The sequence below is a fragment of the Canis lupus genome, chromosome 10 (assembly GCF_048164855.1).
Source record: "Canis lupus baileyi chromosome 10, mCanLup2.hap1, whole genome shotgun sequence".
NCBI lineage: Eukaryota > Metazoa > Chordata > Mammalia > Carnivora > Canidae > Canis > Canis lupus.
In genome coordinates, this window is record NC_132847.1 from 3,300,987 (window position 1) to 3,318,156 (window position 17,170).

Below are 17,170 nucleotides of genomic sequence, written 5' to 3' on the forward strand. Positions count from 1 at the left end.
GAAATGTGACCTGGCCCATGAGAGGTTCAGAAGGCTTTGGGAAGAATAGTCAGGGCAGAGGGTAAGTAAGCTCTGACTCTGGGCTTGTCTTAGTTCACTCGGGCTGCTCGAACAAAATACCACAGGCACAGTCATCTAAACAACACACATTAGTTCCTCGTGGTTCTGGAGGCTGGAAGCCCAAGATCACGGTGTCAGCCAATTTGGTTTCTAGTGAGGGCTCTCTTCCTGGATTGCAGGCAGCTTCGTCCTTGCCATGTCCTCACATGGCAGTGAGAGAGACAGTGAGGGAGCTCTCCGGTCCCTCTTCTTGTAGAGGCGCTAATCTCACCACAGGGACCCCACCCTCATGGCATCATCTAACCCTGTTTGCCTCTTGAATGCCCCACCTCCGGATTGCATTATGTTGGGGGTTATGAATTTGGGGGAGACATGATTCAGTCCAAAGCAGGGCTGGTTTATCCCCTGCCCTCCTCCCTCGGGGTAGGGGTGGTTCATGGCATAGCCCCCTTGTGTTGGCACACATCTGTCCCAGCATGCTCTGCCCTGGGCAGTGGCCCTCCAGGCTGAGGCTCTGCAGTTGGGGTCATCAGGGCTTGTGCTCTCCTCCTTGGCCATGCAATGTCTGCCCTTCTCTCCTGTAGGCCAGCACCCCGTTGACTCCCTCTGAGGCCCAGCTGTGCCCCCCAGAGCCCTAGGCCAACCTAGGCCAACCTACACACCAGCCCCCAACCATCCTACCCAGCTCCCTGGGAGCTGGCCTCCATTTGGGCTCTCTGAAGCCACCCCTTCTCAGTATGAACCTGTCCCCTCCCAGGTCCCAGACAGCAGAATTGGGCTCTCTCTACTTTTGACTTCTTCCCTAATGTTTCCACCCTCCCTGCCCTGTCTCCCCAACTGGAAGCATAGGCTGGGGATCAGAGGTAGAAGGAGTACAGTGAAACCTAGCCATTCCACCTGGCCTTTCTCTGTCTTCCCTTCTCTCCTGAGCCCTCCAGCTGCCGGAGGACTTCCCACATCACTGCCTTCTTCACTTCTGCTCCATGATTTTTGCTCAAAGCCCGTGAGCCAAATTGGCTGGGCTTGCTTGTGAGACATAAAGCAATACTTTGGAGATTTAAAAAAAAAAAAAAAAAAAAAAAAAACCCTCTCTTCCTCCCTTTTTAAAAAAGATTTTATTTATTTATTTATTTATTTATTTATTTATTTATTTATTTATTTATTTATTTGACAGAGAGACAGAGCCAGTGAGTACAAGCAGGAGGAGTGGCAGAGGGAGAGGGAGAAGCAGATTCTCCACTGAGCAGGGAGCCCCATGTGGGACTCAATCCCAGGACTCTGAAATCATGACTGAGCCAAAGGCAGATGCTTAACCCACTGAGCTGCCCAGGCCCTCCCCATCCTTTTTTTTTTTTTTTATTTAAGATTTTATTTATTTATTTGACATATATAGAGAGAAACCCTTTCTCTTGTAAGGAAAACTGGCTTTTAGGGCTATTGTCTCACCGTGGACTAAACAATCTAGTTTGACCTTCAGTGCCCTGCATGGGTGTCTGTGTGTAGGGCTGTGCACCCTGCTCCCCTCCATGACTTCATGGGGGGCTACGGGCAATCTGACTTAGTGGTGGTGACAAATACAGTGTCTTACTGCTTTTACCAAAGCTGTTCATTTGTACCTGTGTGGAAATCCAGTGCTCACAGAGCTTCGTGAGATGGGGACTCTTAAACCTGTTTTACAGGGATCCCTGGGTGGCGCAGTGGTTTAGTGCCTGTCTTTGGCCCAGGGCGCGATCCTGGAGACCTGGGATCGAATCCCACATTGGGCTCCCGGTGCATGGAGCCTGCTTCTCCCTCTGCCTGTGTCTCTGCCTCTCTCTCTCTCTCTCTCTCTCTCTCTCTGTGTGTGTGACTATCATAAATAAAAATAAAAAAAAAATTAAACCTGTTTTACAGAGGGCAGGGCACAGCGTGGGTGCGAAGGCACAGCCTCCCCTGGGCCCTTCCTTGTCAGCTGCAGGTGGTCCTTGGGCCTGTGGTTCCTGCTGACACCTCCCTGGTTGTCTTTCAGGTAAACGAAATCTATCATGATGAGTCCTTGGGGGCCCACATCAATGTCGTCTTGGTGCGAATAATCCTGCTGAGCTACGGGAAGGTGAGTGAGCCCGTGTCTCTGATACCGCAGAGCCCCCATTTGCTGTAGGATGAATGGGGCCTCCCTTGAAGCACTGGGCCTCCTCCTCTGAAAGCCAGCACCTCCACACCTGCCCCCAACTGCCCTGTGGTACCTGTAAGAAGCAAGAAACTGTGAGTCACCCCTATATTCTTGATCCCTTTTCACCTCACTCCTTGTTTTAAAACATAGGTTTTGTGATTATTCAGGTGTGGGGAGGCCAACTGATCAAGATATGACTACCATGGAAAAGATGGTTTGTCACCACACAGGGCTACAGGGTGTGTGGCAGCCGGAGGGAGTGGGGAACTGCTGTTTTCGCAGGAAGGGCTGGGTATGGCAGGGTGCACGGTAGGAAGGGGACTGGCCAGTGTGAGTAACTCCTGGGTGACTGGAATGGGAGAGTTCCTTGAAGGAGGTGGCTGGGGGTGTGGACTCTGACTTGGTTGGTTTACATTTGAAAAGCCTGCTCCAGAGTGGTGGCTTAGTGTCTCTAGGAATTGGGGAACCCCTAGGGGCAGTCCCTCTAGGGTCAGCATGGCCCCAGACGTCAAAGCTTCAGAAACTTGAGGTTGCTTTATCCTTCACCTCACCTCCTACCCACCTCTTCCACCTCGTCCTCCTCCTCGTCTTAGCTTCTCTGTCCTCCTCTGCATAGCTCCTGCCCTCAAGGGGGCTCTCCTGCCCTTCCTGCCTCTTCTTGCTGTCAAACTTGGAGCGGTCTTTCCTAGCCACGTGCAGGGGTCTGTGCAGCAGGGGTAAAAAGCTCCTGGAAACAGTGACCTGACACGGAAAGGTAAGGGGGTACAGAGAAAGGAGAGATGGTGAGGAAGGAAGAAGCTTTGTGCCGGGTGGCTCAGAAGCACCTTACTCATGTTAACTCACTGAGTCCAGGGGCCGATGGGGAGGTGGGGCCATGATGATCCCTGTTTCACAGAGAACACTGAGGCTTAAAGCGGTTTGGTGGTGTGCTGGGTGTGTAGCCAGTGTCATTTGGCTCCTTGGGACTTGGGCTTCTTACCCTAGCAGCCAAATTCCAGAACCCATGGTCTGACTTTGCTCAGTAGGTACAAACTCAATCACCAGGCCTGGTAATTAGGTGTAGGGTTAAACTCCTCTGCTCAAAGACAGAGAATCTCAGTCTCCAAAAATAGAATCCAGCTGCACACAACTTACAAGACCCGCGCGGTATAAAAAATGACAGTGAAGGACTCGAATGGCCGGATGAATTGCAGGAATAGTGGATCTTGGGCTCAACTCTCTACCCAGGAAGCATGTTGCTCTGAAGTAGAAGCAGCCATAGTGAGGGCACCAGTCGTGGTCCTTCATGCACCCCATGGAGAACATAAAATATGTCAAAGCAGACTATCAGAACAAGGGAGAAACTGACAAAAACTTAACTGTGGGAATCTTTCATACTCTTTTCAAGACCTTTCATGGTGCGACGCCTGGATGGCTCAGCGGTTGGGTGGCTGCCTTCGGCTTAGGGTGTGATCCCAGGGTCCAAGATCGAGTTCCACATTGGGCTCCCTGCATGGAGCCTGGTTCTCCTTCTGCCTATGTTTCTGTCTCTTTTGGTGTGTCTTTCATGAATAAATAAATAAAATCTTTAAAAAAAAAAAAAAACCTTTCACAGATTATATTTTAAAAAGCATTGAAGTTTCAAATAATACAATAATAATGTGTGAAGTTAAATTAGCAGTTATATCATTTTGTTCTTTGCCTTACAGAACTATGTGCCTTCTTTCTGTGAGGACTCACAGAACGCTTGAAAATTACAAAAGTGCTTTAGATTGTAAAGACAACTTCAGTGAATTTTATAGAGCTAAAACTGTTAGGGCCCTACTCAGTGCCCTAAAACGGGGCAGAGGAAGGGATATATAGACTGGGGGAAAAAGAAAATCCAGTGTCTTTATTCTTTTTTAAAGATTTATTATTTATTTATTTATTTATTCATTCATTCATTCATTTTAGACATAAAGAGAGGGAGAGAGAGAGAGACAGAGACACAGGCAGAGGGAGAAGCAGGCTCCATGCAGGGAGCCTGACGTGGGACTCGATCCCAGGTCTCCAAGATCAGGCCCTGGGCTGAAGGCGGTGTTAAACCGCTGAGCCACCCAGGGATCCCCAAATCCAGTGTCTTTAAACATTTGAAGAACAACCTGCTAGGAAAGAGACCATGAAGAACTGTAGTTACAGACCGCTTAGAACCCTAAATGAAAATGAGAGTGCTAGAGATCAAAATGTACAGGGTATGGCCAAGGCTGCATTCAGGGGCAAATTTGCAGGTGCTTCCTCAGATTGCACAAGAAGGAATGAATACATGTTAACCCTGCATTGAACTCAGAGATGTCAAGACAAGTACCAACAAGGACCACAAGCCAAAAACCTAGGGAGAACAAAAATAAGGAAGCCTTTTCAGAAAAGCAGAAATTAAAAAATTAGGACAGAGAAGTAATTGAAACAATCAAGAAGAGAGCTTTGCAAAGCAAAACATCTGGTGTATGTGCCTAGGAAAGAGAGAGAGAGAGAGAGAGAGAGAATGGGAAAGAGAGAGGAAGCACAAACTAAAAGATTACAAAGGACGTGCATAATGTAACCTACACCAGAATGCTTCTCCAGGGCAGAAGAGGAGGCATTTGGGGCAGTTGCCACCCTCAGGGCCTCTCCCATCCCCTTCCTTCAGATGCCCAGTGCAGCAGATGAGGGGATGCGCATACCCTTCTCCGACTGTAGGAGGGTTTGGGAGGTGCAGCTACAGTTATTTCCAACCCCCTTCCCCTTTACTGCTGGCTGGGGGGTGGGGTGGAATAGGAAACTTCAGGTCACCCCTGGAGGTAGAAAGAGGAGAAGAGCCACAAATGGGTCTGGGACCAGGTGGCAGGATGCATCGAGATTGCCCCCATATTGGTTAAAAAGAAGAATTTGGAAATTGTGAACAGTTACTTGCTTACCGGTGCTAGCAAAGCTTTGGCTCTTATTTCATCTAAAAAGTGTTGACTTCCCAAAGAAGCAAAGCCTTGTTTGTTTTAGCTGCACCCTGGTGGGCTCTGGGCTACATTGTCTGCATCCAAAGCCGTTTTTTCTTGTAGTTATTTTCTTCCCCTTCACTGCTGTGGGCAGTGACCACAGTCTGCTGTTTGCAGAAGCATCAGAATCTGAAGGTGAACAGGTAAGTCAGGGATTTCCTAGGAAATCAGAATATTTCAAAGCCAACTCCAAAATATTTGGAAAACACCATGATAGGTCCCATAACCATGGCAAGAGCTCAAGTTCTCCAGCATTGTCAAAGTTCTCTGAAAATTAGCTCTAAATTGAGAGTCAGATCATCTATCTTTGCCGATGCATTCTTATTCATTTCTATTAAACAAGGATAATACAACACCAGAGAAATCATTTCAGGGCATATACATATATGTGTTCTGACATCCATTCAATTTATTTTTATAGGCAGTGCGATTCCTATACTCAAAGCTGCCAAAAGTAGCATGTCCAAGACAACGTACAGACCTGCCTTCCTTCTAAAAATAGATATAAAAAATCCTGAGGCTTTAAGAGCTTAATTCAATAACACATAAAACGAAACTCCCGCCGCTATAAAATATGATTTATCCTGGGAATAAGGCGATCGTTGGTCATCAGGAAGTCTGTCCCTATAGTTCATCACATCAGTTTGCTGATGACAAAAGCTCCTCATTTAACACATACTTTACAAAGGGTTTCTGTGTGCCTAGCCCTGGGTTGGGCCACTGACACGGTCCCCGACATGTAGTGCTGCCTCTAGAACATAAGTACAGACAAGGAAACAATTATAATGGGGGGGGGGTGTCAGAGACTCATGGGGGGAGATGTGGGGCAGGCAGGCCTCATGAAGTCAGGCCAAGTGACTGGAAAGGAGTAAAAGGGAAAAGAACCAGCACCCAATGTGCATCTCTGAGACACTCTGTGGATTCCTATGTGCAGAATGGTGGGTGGGAGCCTGGCCAGGGGTTGGGGGAGTGGATGCAGTGCCATTGAAGGGACGACAGAAGTGGGTTGTACTGAGACCATGGCTACAGGCTGGAGTGAGGAAGGCAGATGAAAGGGAGCTTTGGTAGGAGGCCAGATCTGGAGGGCATGGATGCTGAGTTGGTGGGTAAAGGTGGAGAGACCATGGGCCCATTCCTTGGGCAGCCAGGTCCATGATGATGCCTGCCCCTGAGATAGAGAACACAGGAGGAGAAGCAGGATGTGGGAGAGAGAGGCAGTGAGTTCAGTTGAGACGTGTCGAGTGTGAGGTGCCTGGTAGAAATGGCTGGGGTAGGCTGGAGCTTCGAGAAGATAATGAGCATTGCTTGCAAAGGCACCAGTGGAGGTGCATGGAAGTATGCCGAGTGGGGGGCTCCTAAGGAAGAGCCGCAGGAGCCCCTGACACTGAAGGCACGGGCAGAGCAAGGGGTGTGATCTGCTGCATAGGAGCTGAGAGAGGATCTCCTGGTATTCAAAAATCTGTGAAAACAGATGGTAACATGACAACCAGTTTTATTTAAAGGTGGAGAAAGAGGGATCCTTGGGTGGCTCAGCAGTTTGGCGCCTGCTTTTGGCCCAGGGCACGATCCTGGAGTCCCAGGATCGAGTCCCACTTCGGGCTCCTGGCATGGAGCCTGCTTCTTCCTCTGCCTGTGTCTCTGCCTCTTTCTCTCTCTATGTCTATCATGAATAAATAAATACAATCTTTAAAAATAACTAAATAACTAAATAAAGGTGGAGAAAGAAGCACCTGTCCCTAAAAGCATTCTGCATAGCGAATTCTTAGGATGTTCATCAATGTTTACACAGGAAGATAGAGGAGTTCCATAGTCGAATAGGCCTGGGAAAGGCTTACGAATGAACGTAAAATAAGTATTCCTGACAGCAGAATATCTCAGAAGCTTTAGGACAGGAATGTCCTAAAGGAATGTGCATGGTGAATCTCAAGAGATGGATCAGTACATGTAGTTTCTCAAACCTGTTTCTCAGTGGAACCCTTTTGCTTCCATACTCAGGGTTCTGCAGAACTCACTTTGGGAATGCTGCCCTCCTGGAGGCAGTCCCAGTAATGTTGGCAACAAGAAGGTGACTTTGTTACTGAGGTTCTGGAAATTCTAGGCAGTGTCTTTATGACATGGAGCCAGCATCAGAAAAGAACAGATAAAACCGTAATTGTTTGCTGATAATCATATGCCTGGAAAACCCAGAAGGATCCACAGTAAAACTAGAGTCAATAAAGAAGCTTAGTGAATTGGCCAAATATAAGGCAATTCTATAAAAATCACTAATTTTTGCATGAACCCACAATGCTCTATGACTAGGTGTAATAGGGAAAGAAAAGTTCCCTTGAGAGAAGTAACCAAAAATATAAAATACCTGGCCTGGTCCTAACAAGATATACGTATAGGACCCATCAGAAGAAAATTGCAAAAAAATAAAAAAATTAAAAATTTTTTTAAAAGTAAAAATTAAAAAAAAAGAAAATTGCTCATTGTTACTGGTAGGAAAGAAATAAAAATGAAGGCAGAGACAAATGCTGTCCCTACGGGAAGACTGCTTGCGGTAGAGATACTGATCTTTCCCAAATTAATAATTGGAAATCGGATGAAATGATTCTAAGATTCATCTGGAAGCCTAAGAAGCCTAAGAAGGACTGGCTGGGAAAACCATGAAAAGTAAGCAAATAAAGAGAGATTTACTCCAGATATCTTGTGAAATGAAAAAAATTAAAATCATACTGTATCTGCATAAGCACAAACAGATCAACCGAATCAACTGTGTAGCTCTGAAAACACTTCTATAGATAGCATGTGATAAATATAAGTGAAGTGGTTATTATTATATGTCATAAATAAATGTAGGACTGATAGGAATTTAATATAGGGTAAGTTAAATATATGATAAATATAGGCCAATAACACATTTGGCTGTTTAAACCACAAAGATCAAGAAGGAAACATTGGTTACCCAGGACTCCCTAAGCCTAAGTAAAATAGAAGGAATTGTTAAGGGGAAGACAGATATATTTGAATACTGAAAATACAGAGCTTCTGTCAAGAAACAATTAAAATACAAAGCCCAGGCATGGAAAATACTTGCAGTATGGTATGGCAAAGATATCCAAATATATGAAGAGCTCTTACAAATCATAGGAGAAACAGAATTGGTAGTATATCACAGTATGCAGAAGAAGAATACAAAAGGCCAAAAAAAAAGGGAGGGGTATTTAACTGTACTATTAAATGAATAAAACAATTTATTTACCCTACTTAAAACATCAATGTGTTAAGATTAGAAGGAGAGGTTTAACTGCTGGGTTGGGTAGATGAAGCAATATGCTTTTCTGGTATGAGTATAAATGCAGACATTTCTAGAAGGGAATGTGACAATACCACTGCCCTTAGAAAGGTCCTTCATGTTTGCCTTTATTCATTCCTTTCTATGACTCTAGCCCAAAACAGTTGTCAGAGCTGTGGGTAAAGTTTTAGGAAGAAGACAAAGGCCATGGCCTTATTTCTAAGTATTAACAATGGGACAAATTTTGAACTGTCCACTAATAGGGGTCTAATCAAATAAACTCTAAGATGTCTATGTGGTACAATATGGGCCACCAGGAAATCCCATTTTCAAAGCATCTTAAAGAGCACCGAGGGGGCACCTGGCTGGCTCAGCGGTTGAGCGTCTGCCTTTGGCTCTGGTCATGATCCTGGGGTCCTGGGATCGAGTCCCACGTCGGGCTCCCTGCATGGAGCCTGCTTCTCCCTCTGCCTGTGTCTCTGCCTTTCTCTCTGTCTCTCATGAATAAATAAGTAAAATCTTAAAAAAGAAAAAAGCACTGAGGAATTGTTATGGCCAAAAGTTAACTTTGTTTGCTTTTTGGGGGAAAAAAAAGAGCCTAACTTGCAGTATGATCTTACTTTGTGTTCAAGTATATGCAGAAAGCACTGGAAGGAATACATCAAAGGTAACTAATACTTCTCTCTGGGCTAGTAGGCCATGGGTTTTTATTTTCTTCTTTGTACTCTACTGAATGTTCTTTTATTTTTTTAAGATTTATTTATTTACTTATGATAGACATAGAGAGACAGAGACACAGGAGGAGGGAGAAGCAGGCTCCATGCAGGGAGCCCGATGTGGGACTCGATCTCGGGACTCCAGGATCGCGCCCTGGGCCAAAGGCAGGCGCGAAACCGCTGAGCCACCTAGGGATCCCCTCTACTGAATGTTCTTAATCTATCGTGATAAGCATGCTTCTTTTATAAACAAAATAGTGCATTTTTAATTATGAGAAAATGGTTTACGTGTTTTAAAAAAGCATTTAAAAATGATTGAGTCCAAGTGATCCCGTTTAACTGAATGCACCCGAGTAGGGTTTCCAGTGGCATGCCACAGGGCTCTGTCATGTCCAGCGTTTTGTTTCTGATTTAGGAGGACATAGAAGAGACTTCCTGCTTTCACGTGGCACCTCATCTCTGTAGTGGCTTGGGGACAGGTAGGGAGGGGTCTGTCCTTGTGCCCTCAGGGTCACTGTCTTACCCTTCCCGTGGTTGGGCCCAGGGACTCTGCCACTTGCATGCTTAGGGAACCTCTGAGCAGGCCATGTGGAATGCGGGCTGCCTCAGGTATGCGGCCCTACCTGCAGGTGAGGCCAAATCACCTCATGGCCATGGCCAGTCTGGCTCTGCCTCTTACATGCTGCCTTGGGGGGGAGGGGTCTTCCATGTGGGCACCCCACCCTGAATCTCCCATAGGCAGAGTGGAGAGGAAGGGGAGTAGGCACAGACCCCATGGTCAGGCAGCAGCATGCTCTTCCCAGGGACATATGGGGCGGTGGGCAGGCCATGGGGCTGCCTGGAGGACTCGACTGGCAAGATGAGTGGCCGGAGCTCACCTGGGCAGTAGAGCAGCTTCAGTGAGACCAGGACCAGTACAGGGGGAACCAAGAGGCGCCCAGCCTCCCTGACTTCATGCTGTGAAGGAGTTTAGGAACTTTAGAAAGGAGAATCTGGAGGGGGTTACATGCTTTCAGAGCCAAATCCAGAAAGCGCCTACTGCACCCCAGCCAGGGGCTTAGTAGACTGGCCTCAGACCCCTGCCTGTGACATTGGAGGAGTCAGGATAGAGGACACAGTAAGATGTGGGGGATTGCCCAGCCCCAGTCCCCTCGGCCTGGCCAGGAGGGACAGTGTGCTGCCTGCCTTTCTGCTGGCCCCTGGGGATCCAGCTGGGCTGACAGGTCTCCTGTAAGCAAAGCTCACCCCACACTCTGCCCACCTTCTTCCCCACCCTGCCTGTCCCCTGGAAGCCCCTGGGCCCAGGTCAGACCCATGAGGCTGTGGTGGAGGTTTCTGGGAGAGGCTGGTGCCCATCGGGGCCAGTGTGGCCTGGAGGGTTCCAGAATGTGATGGGGTCTGACTGATGCTCAGTCCTCCTTTGGCTGGTTGCTGGGTTGAGAGGGTTTCCAGGGTGTGGCTCTCGATTTCCCAAGGGAGGACACTCTGCAGCAGTGCAGGCAGAGAGATAGTAGAGGTAGGAGGACATGGCTGGCCAACCACAGGGGAGCTGACACTGCACAGGTACCCCAACGTGAAGGGACGGGGTGGAGGCCCCCACCTGCTGGTCCAGAGTTGCTGGAACAGGGTGTTCTGTCCTGGGGGCAGAGCATGAGGAGCCCAGGCACCGCACAGCATGCTTAGCTATGGGCTTCGGTTGTTTGAAGTAAGCACAGTCATAGGCCACCGGACTCAGGGGCAAGGGTTAGAGGAAAGGAGGGCCTGTCCCACGGACCTGGAGCATTTGGCCAGCACGGAAGAGGGACCATCTGTGAAGAGCAGCCATAGGGCCAAGGTCGCTCGCTGAGCCAGACACACAGAACACCCCAGGCCTGAAGGTCTGTCACTGACCAGTCCCATAAGATACACTGAGAAGGAGTTATTAGGAAAGGAAAATGTGACAAATAATATAATAAGGTATACAAAAATACCAGCCCAGACGTTTTATTATTAAATTCCATTCACATAAAATCACACCAGCAAATTGCTCATTTCAGTACTTATCTCATTGGGGACGGTTACTAGTGTGTGTCCACCGGTCGCAGACCCCACTCTGCACAGCACCCTCCCGGTGGGGGCAGGGTCCTGTTTGGGGTCTTTGGGGGCATACTGGGGCAGGAAGAGCAGGCCCTGAGTGCTCTTCCAGGGGTGGAGCATGAGCTCCCCATGAAGTCACAAGTGAAACAATCCCATTTCAGAGTGAGGAGCATCTTTTTTTTTTTTTTTTAATTTTTATTTATTTATGATAGTCACAGAGAGAGAAAGAGAGAGAGGCAGAGACATAGGCAGAGGGAGAAGCAGGCTCCATGCACCGGGAGCCCGACGTGGGATTCGATCCCGGGTCTCCAGGATCGCGCCCTGGGCCAAAGGCAGACGCCAAACCGCTGCGCCACCCAGGGATCCCCAAGTGAGGAGCATCTTAAAGGAAATAGAGCAGGAGGTGGCCCCGGATGGAGTGGCCAGGCAGGTAACTGCCCAGCCGGGGTCTGAGGAACAAGAGGTGCAGCATCCATGTTGGAGACAATGAGCTCTGCTTGTTCAGGGAGGAACCGGGCAGGGCTTCTAGGTTGGGGATCTGGAGATGGGGTTTGGCTCCTCTGGTGAGCTGCTCTTTAGGGAAGTCCTGTTTCCTATCATGGAGCAAGGCCCCCATACCTGGAAGGATGACTGTAGCCAGGACACCTATAAGGAGAGGGACTGGGCTATGCCCCCCAAGGTCTGGGGACTCTTGGCAGAGGGCTATAATGTCAAGGCAGACTTGGGGCAGGAAGTTGGGCATGTATTCAGACATTGTCATTCATACCAAATTATGATGGAAACAGACCAGCTCCCCTGGGCCTGTCCCCAGACCCCAGGAGGCTCCGGAAGGGATAAAATCAGCACTTACACGAGTGACATGTTGTTTGTCTTCCAGCTTATGAGAAGCCTCTGAGTTATCTCAAGTTTTTCCTAAAACAACATTTTTCTCCATTTCTTAAAAAAAAAAAAAAAAAGAAAAGAGATTATCTTATTTTATACAATATGCCATCAGCCAGGGAGCAGAACATCAGCAACACTTGAGGGTTGCATAGCAACTGGCTTTTCAATTGATTTTTTTGAGAAGGCACCAAAGCTACTGAACTGTTCTCATTTTACATATTTCCTAGGATGATGGAAACCAAAGCAAATGGAAATGAGAGACTCAGGGACAGTCAGGAAAGAACATAAGGTGTCTGGTCGTGAAAGACCCAAATCAAGACCAAGCATGGAGTGCTCCTAAGGAGGGAAAAGGTCTTAAGAAATTCTAACTGAATCCCTTAGTTGAGGCAAGAGAAGAGAATGCTGGGGGTGAGGAGTCTGTGTCCCAGGGCCTAGTGCCACCATCCCTCTTGCTGTGCTCCTTGGCCGTTCCTCACCTGTGCAGCATAGGGGATTTGGTATGAGGGGCAGCATAGGGGATTTGGAGCACCTCCCCAGAGTCTGGGCCCCATTTCCCAACCTATTGGTGGTTGGCCCCTGTCATTCCAGCCTATCTCCTGAGCCAGACCAGCCAGGGTCCAGAGAAGCACAAGGATTTGCAGGGGCTGGACCCTATCTTTTGGAGGCCTTGGCTAAGCCTGGGAAGGTTCCTGCTGAGAATCCCATGCTGGCAGCTTGGCTTTCTCTGGAAATAGCTTCCCAGCCTCCGGGAAAATGCCTGGAGCATGCCTTAATGGTATGGGAGTCCCAGGCAGAGAAAGAAGAGGCTCGCATTCTAGCCTCAGGCCTGTTGCCTGTCTGAGATGCCCATCATGATGAGTTCTGAACTCACTTCACCCTCACAGAGAATCATCCACGGGGCAGGTGCATGGCAACCCCCACCTGACAGTGAGGATGCTGGCAGGCTGTGGAGGTCACACTGTGGGGAACTACTTTGCTCTGGGGAGGCTGTGATGCAGTCATTCCACTGGCTCGGGTGTGCAAGCCCCAAGTTTCTTGCCCTTTGCTCCCCTCCAGTACTCCCCCACATCAGAGGTTCCCCACGGCCAATGGCATCAAGCAGGTAGAGACTAGGATGCCGCTGAATATCCTAGAGTGCACATGACAGTCTCTACAACAGAGAAGTACCTAGCCCCCCAGTGTCAGCCGTGCCAGGTCAAGAAACATGCTCTCTGCTCACCTGAGCCCAGCACGCCCTGCCCTTTTGCAGGTGTGGGCTCTAGGCATGCTGTCTGGGGCAGTTAAGAAGCCTGATCCCCTGGAAAATGAACTGCAGGCAACTCCTGAAGGTGGGCTGGCTTTCCAAAGGACTGGCGCCATACCTGCATCCTCATCGTTGTTGCCACCACAGCAACCAGGACAAGGAACATTTGTAGGTGCTAATTGTCACCGACAGAAGGCCCTGTGCTCCTGGCTCTGGACTGTGGTTGTACCCATTCTGCAGATGGGGAGCTCAGCATAGGGAGGTAACTTGATTAAGAACACGCGCGGATGAGAGATGAGTAGGTCTGCAACCCTAGGACTCATACAGCCCGGGTGAGCCCCACCTGTCACCTCTCCGTGTCCTGGTGAGCTACAGGATAGGTCTGGGGTCTGTGGAGCTCCCTCACATGTGGCTGCACCGGTATAGGTGCCCCACAACTGGGTGCTATTCCAGGCTGCTAGATCAGCCTCCAGGCTACTGGTCCAGTTTTCCTCCTGTCTCCTTGACTCGAGGGAAGAACATAAATAATTCAGTTCATTCAAGGGCAAACAATGGAAATGTCAGAGAGCAATGATTGAAATAACTTTTGAACAGGTCTTAATTGGCGAATTTGGGATGTGGCCCCAGAGGTTGTCTCTGGCCTTCAGAATCCCCTTTGCCCGGTGCCTGCCTGGGCTTAGCGCTGCAGCCAGGCCTCAGGGTGTCCTGCCTGCTGGCGAGCCAGGCACCTCCATTCTTGTGGCAGTAGCACCACCTGGTGGCCACCTTGGGGACCTGCCCTTTGCGTCCCCCCAGCTCTGAAGGCCCGGGAATAGGACACTTCAGATTGCAGCGTGGCTTCCAAGCCCACCTCCACCTCTGTGTAGTAGCGGGACGTGGGGCTGTTTATTGGGTTGTCTCTGATGCGGTTCCTCCACTGGATGATAACAGCACCTATATCTTAGTCAATTGTACAGCTTAAACTAGGTGATACCTGTAAACCTGGAGCTGCCCCCCAGCAGCCCCCCAGGGGTGGAGAAAAGACCCCTTCCACAGTGAAAACAGCACAACCATCACTCCACTGTGATTCACTCTGCACAGCTGGCACCCACGGCTCCCCCTGGGGGAGGAGCGTCCCATCTGTGAGGTCTTCGAGCTAGTGCTGTGGCCACCCACTTGCTGGGGTCAAGCATGGTCCCCATCCCTGCATAAGTGGGAACAGGGGAGTTGTCCAAACAGCTTTTCCTAGAGAAACCCCATGCAGAGGCAAGCAGGCAGCCAAGAGACAGGTGCCTTGAGGTGCTGGGAGGAACGCAGGTGGCTTAAGCGAGCTGGGTGTGAGAACCTTTCTTAACTGAAACAGGCAACTCTCACAGTCTCTCTGGCACTTTAGAAGGGATACGGATGGCAGAAATAGAGGTGTCCTCTCCTTGCTGGGAGGAGAGTCACAGCTCACATACTGTGGTCTGTGGCAAAGACAGGGCAGGGTCTGAGGGGCCCCAGAGAGTGGGACCCATCACAGGGCTGTGCGGATGTGGCTGGATGGTTGCAGCAGGAGGAACCACCAGAGTCCAAGAGACCCACATGGGCTGGCCCAGACCCTCTCCTGGGCCCTCTGCGTGGACATCTCTGTCTGCCAGTCCTCCAAAGTTCCAGGAACTTGTGGGAAGGCCAGGGGAGGAGCTGGTGGAAGAAAGGCTGAGCCTGGGGTGCAGGAGACAGAGGCTCATGGGAGGTTGCTTTGGGGGGTTTCTCCCCAAAAACCTGCTTCAACCTGTCTGGTCCTTTTGAGCTTCTGCTCTTTTGGCCTCACTCTGGTCCCAGGCCAGCCCTTGTCAGGGGTGAGCAGAGCACTTGGACTGATCCCCCAGGCACTACACCCAGATGAGTGGGAGACAGCCCCAAAGCAAAACTGCCAAGTTCTTCCCAAGCAAGCAAGCCAGGTGGGAGAAGATAGTCCCTTGATTGTCTCCCCAGACTCCATGGACCCCACAGTTCCCCTACAAGCTTGCAAGCCTCTCCTCCCACATCCTGTGTAGGCCCCCTTGTCACCTTCCACCAAAGCCAGAAGCCTCTTCCTCCCTGACCTGCCAGCCCCCATACCTCTCTTGCTCATCTCCTGTCACCCTGTGATCCTGAATCAGCTGATATGGCCCCTGCAATACACCCGCTCCACACTGTTCCCCTCCCGTGTTCCCTCCCTCCTCTCTGACCCAGAGGCCCTGTGCCTGCCGTGGGGCACAGGGCACTATCAGGTCACAGGCTGGCCCCTGCGTACCCACACCCTCCTGAATGCTCCAGGCCCAACAAAGATAAGGATTTTGGTCCTTGTTTCCTTTGTGCCCATCGTAGACGGGCCAGAACGTTGAGAAAGTTGGGACATGGGCAGGGAAATAGGATGTGCAAGCAGCTCTGCCTCTTGGGTGCCTGAAAGCTGATGTCACCCTCCTCTTCCATCTCTCAGAGTGCCATCTGGGCCGCATGCTCCCAGGGCCCAACACACTACCAGTGTTTTCTGAGATCTGCCTCCCCGGGACCACTTTGTCCTGGCACAGCCCTTCCCAGCCCTTCTCTCTGCCCCCTCCCCAGGGAGTGTCCTCAGAACCCAAAAGCTGAGAGGAGGGGGTCCCAGACAACCTCTGCTCTGGTGCCTGCAGCACAAGCCCCTGCAGGACCGGAGAACACATGGCAGGCTGCCTTCTTGACACGGGCAAAGACAAGGCTAGAACAAAATGCAAATCAATATTTCAATAAATTATCCTGCTGCAGCAGCAAAATCATTCCGGCTGCCAGAGGGCCTGGGATCCTGGGCTGAACCATAGGTATTTCTGGGAGGAAGGAGGCACTTGCCAGGGTCGGGCCAACCAAGAAGGGCGTGTTGTAAAGGAGGACCTTTACTCCAGGGTTCTCAAGCCAGTGACCTGGAGGATGTGTTTTGTTTTGTCCACATAACTTACTTTCATTGGAGCCAACATTTACCCTGAGGTGGGCTTACTTTGTAAAATCCAAATTTGAAGATTGACCCGAGAAACCCAATCTGGCAGCTCCGGGCCCCCATTTCTGCGTACCCACAGTAGCTGGGCACTGAGTGCTGTCGCCCCAACAGTTGTACACGGGCTCCTTGCTTTCCTACGGTCCTCCCTTGCCACTGATCAAGCCCCCCACTTTCTTTATCAGGGTGGGAAAATTTTTCTAAACTGACAAAACTAAAGCTAGATTGGTTTTTCTTACAATCAGTCTGCCTCACTCACTGATTTACATCACCTGCCTTGCCCCTGTCAGCATTTAGGTGTACACCACCTGCCCAGCATTTCCCACAAGCCCACTTCCTCAGCATTCTGGCCTCTCTCTCGTCCCCCACCCTGCTCCTCCTCAGCCTCTTTCTTTCAGCCTGGCTCCTGCCTTTGGTTCTGTCCCTGGCCCTGTGGTCCTTTATCTGCTTTCTGGCCCTGAAATGGGTGTGTCTTTCTGGCTAGACTTTTGACTCCTCCTCAAAGATGTGGCCAGAGTTGTTCTCCCACTGGTGTGGGGCAAACCAGCTGGACCCTGGAGACCAGCCGCAGGCTTTTATCTGTCAGCCACTGCCCCGTGGTCCCCTAAGGAGGAAGGAAGTGTGTTGCTCAAGACTTGCAGTAGCAAGTGATAATAACACAGCTCAAATTGACACATGAGATGCATCTGTGACAGGCAGCCTCTAGGATGGCCCCTGGTGACCCTGCCTTTTCATATTCATACTCTGGCATTGTCCCCTCCCCTTGAGTGTGGGCAGGACCGAGATTCCCTTAAAAATAGACTGTG

At 49.8% G+C, this 17,170-nt stretch overlaps 1 protein-coding gene across 1 annotated transcript in view; it reads left to right on the forward strand.

Moving 5' to 3' along the window:
- ADAMTS2 (ADAM metallopeptidase with thrombospondin type 1 motif 2) overlaps positions 1-17,170 on the forward strand; it is a 224,684-nt gene that overhangs the window by 148,887 nt on the left and 58,627 nt on the right. Inside the window, exon 5 of the mRNA XM_072840552.1 lies at positions 2,069-2,152. Coding sequence (XP_072696653.1) covers positions 2,069-2,152 — 84 coding nt within the window. The remainder of the gene's footprint in view (positions 1-2,068; positions 2,153-17,170) is intronic.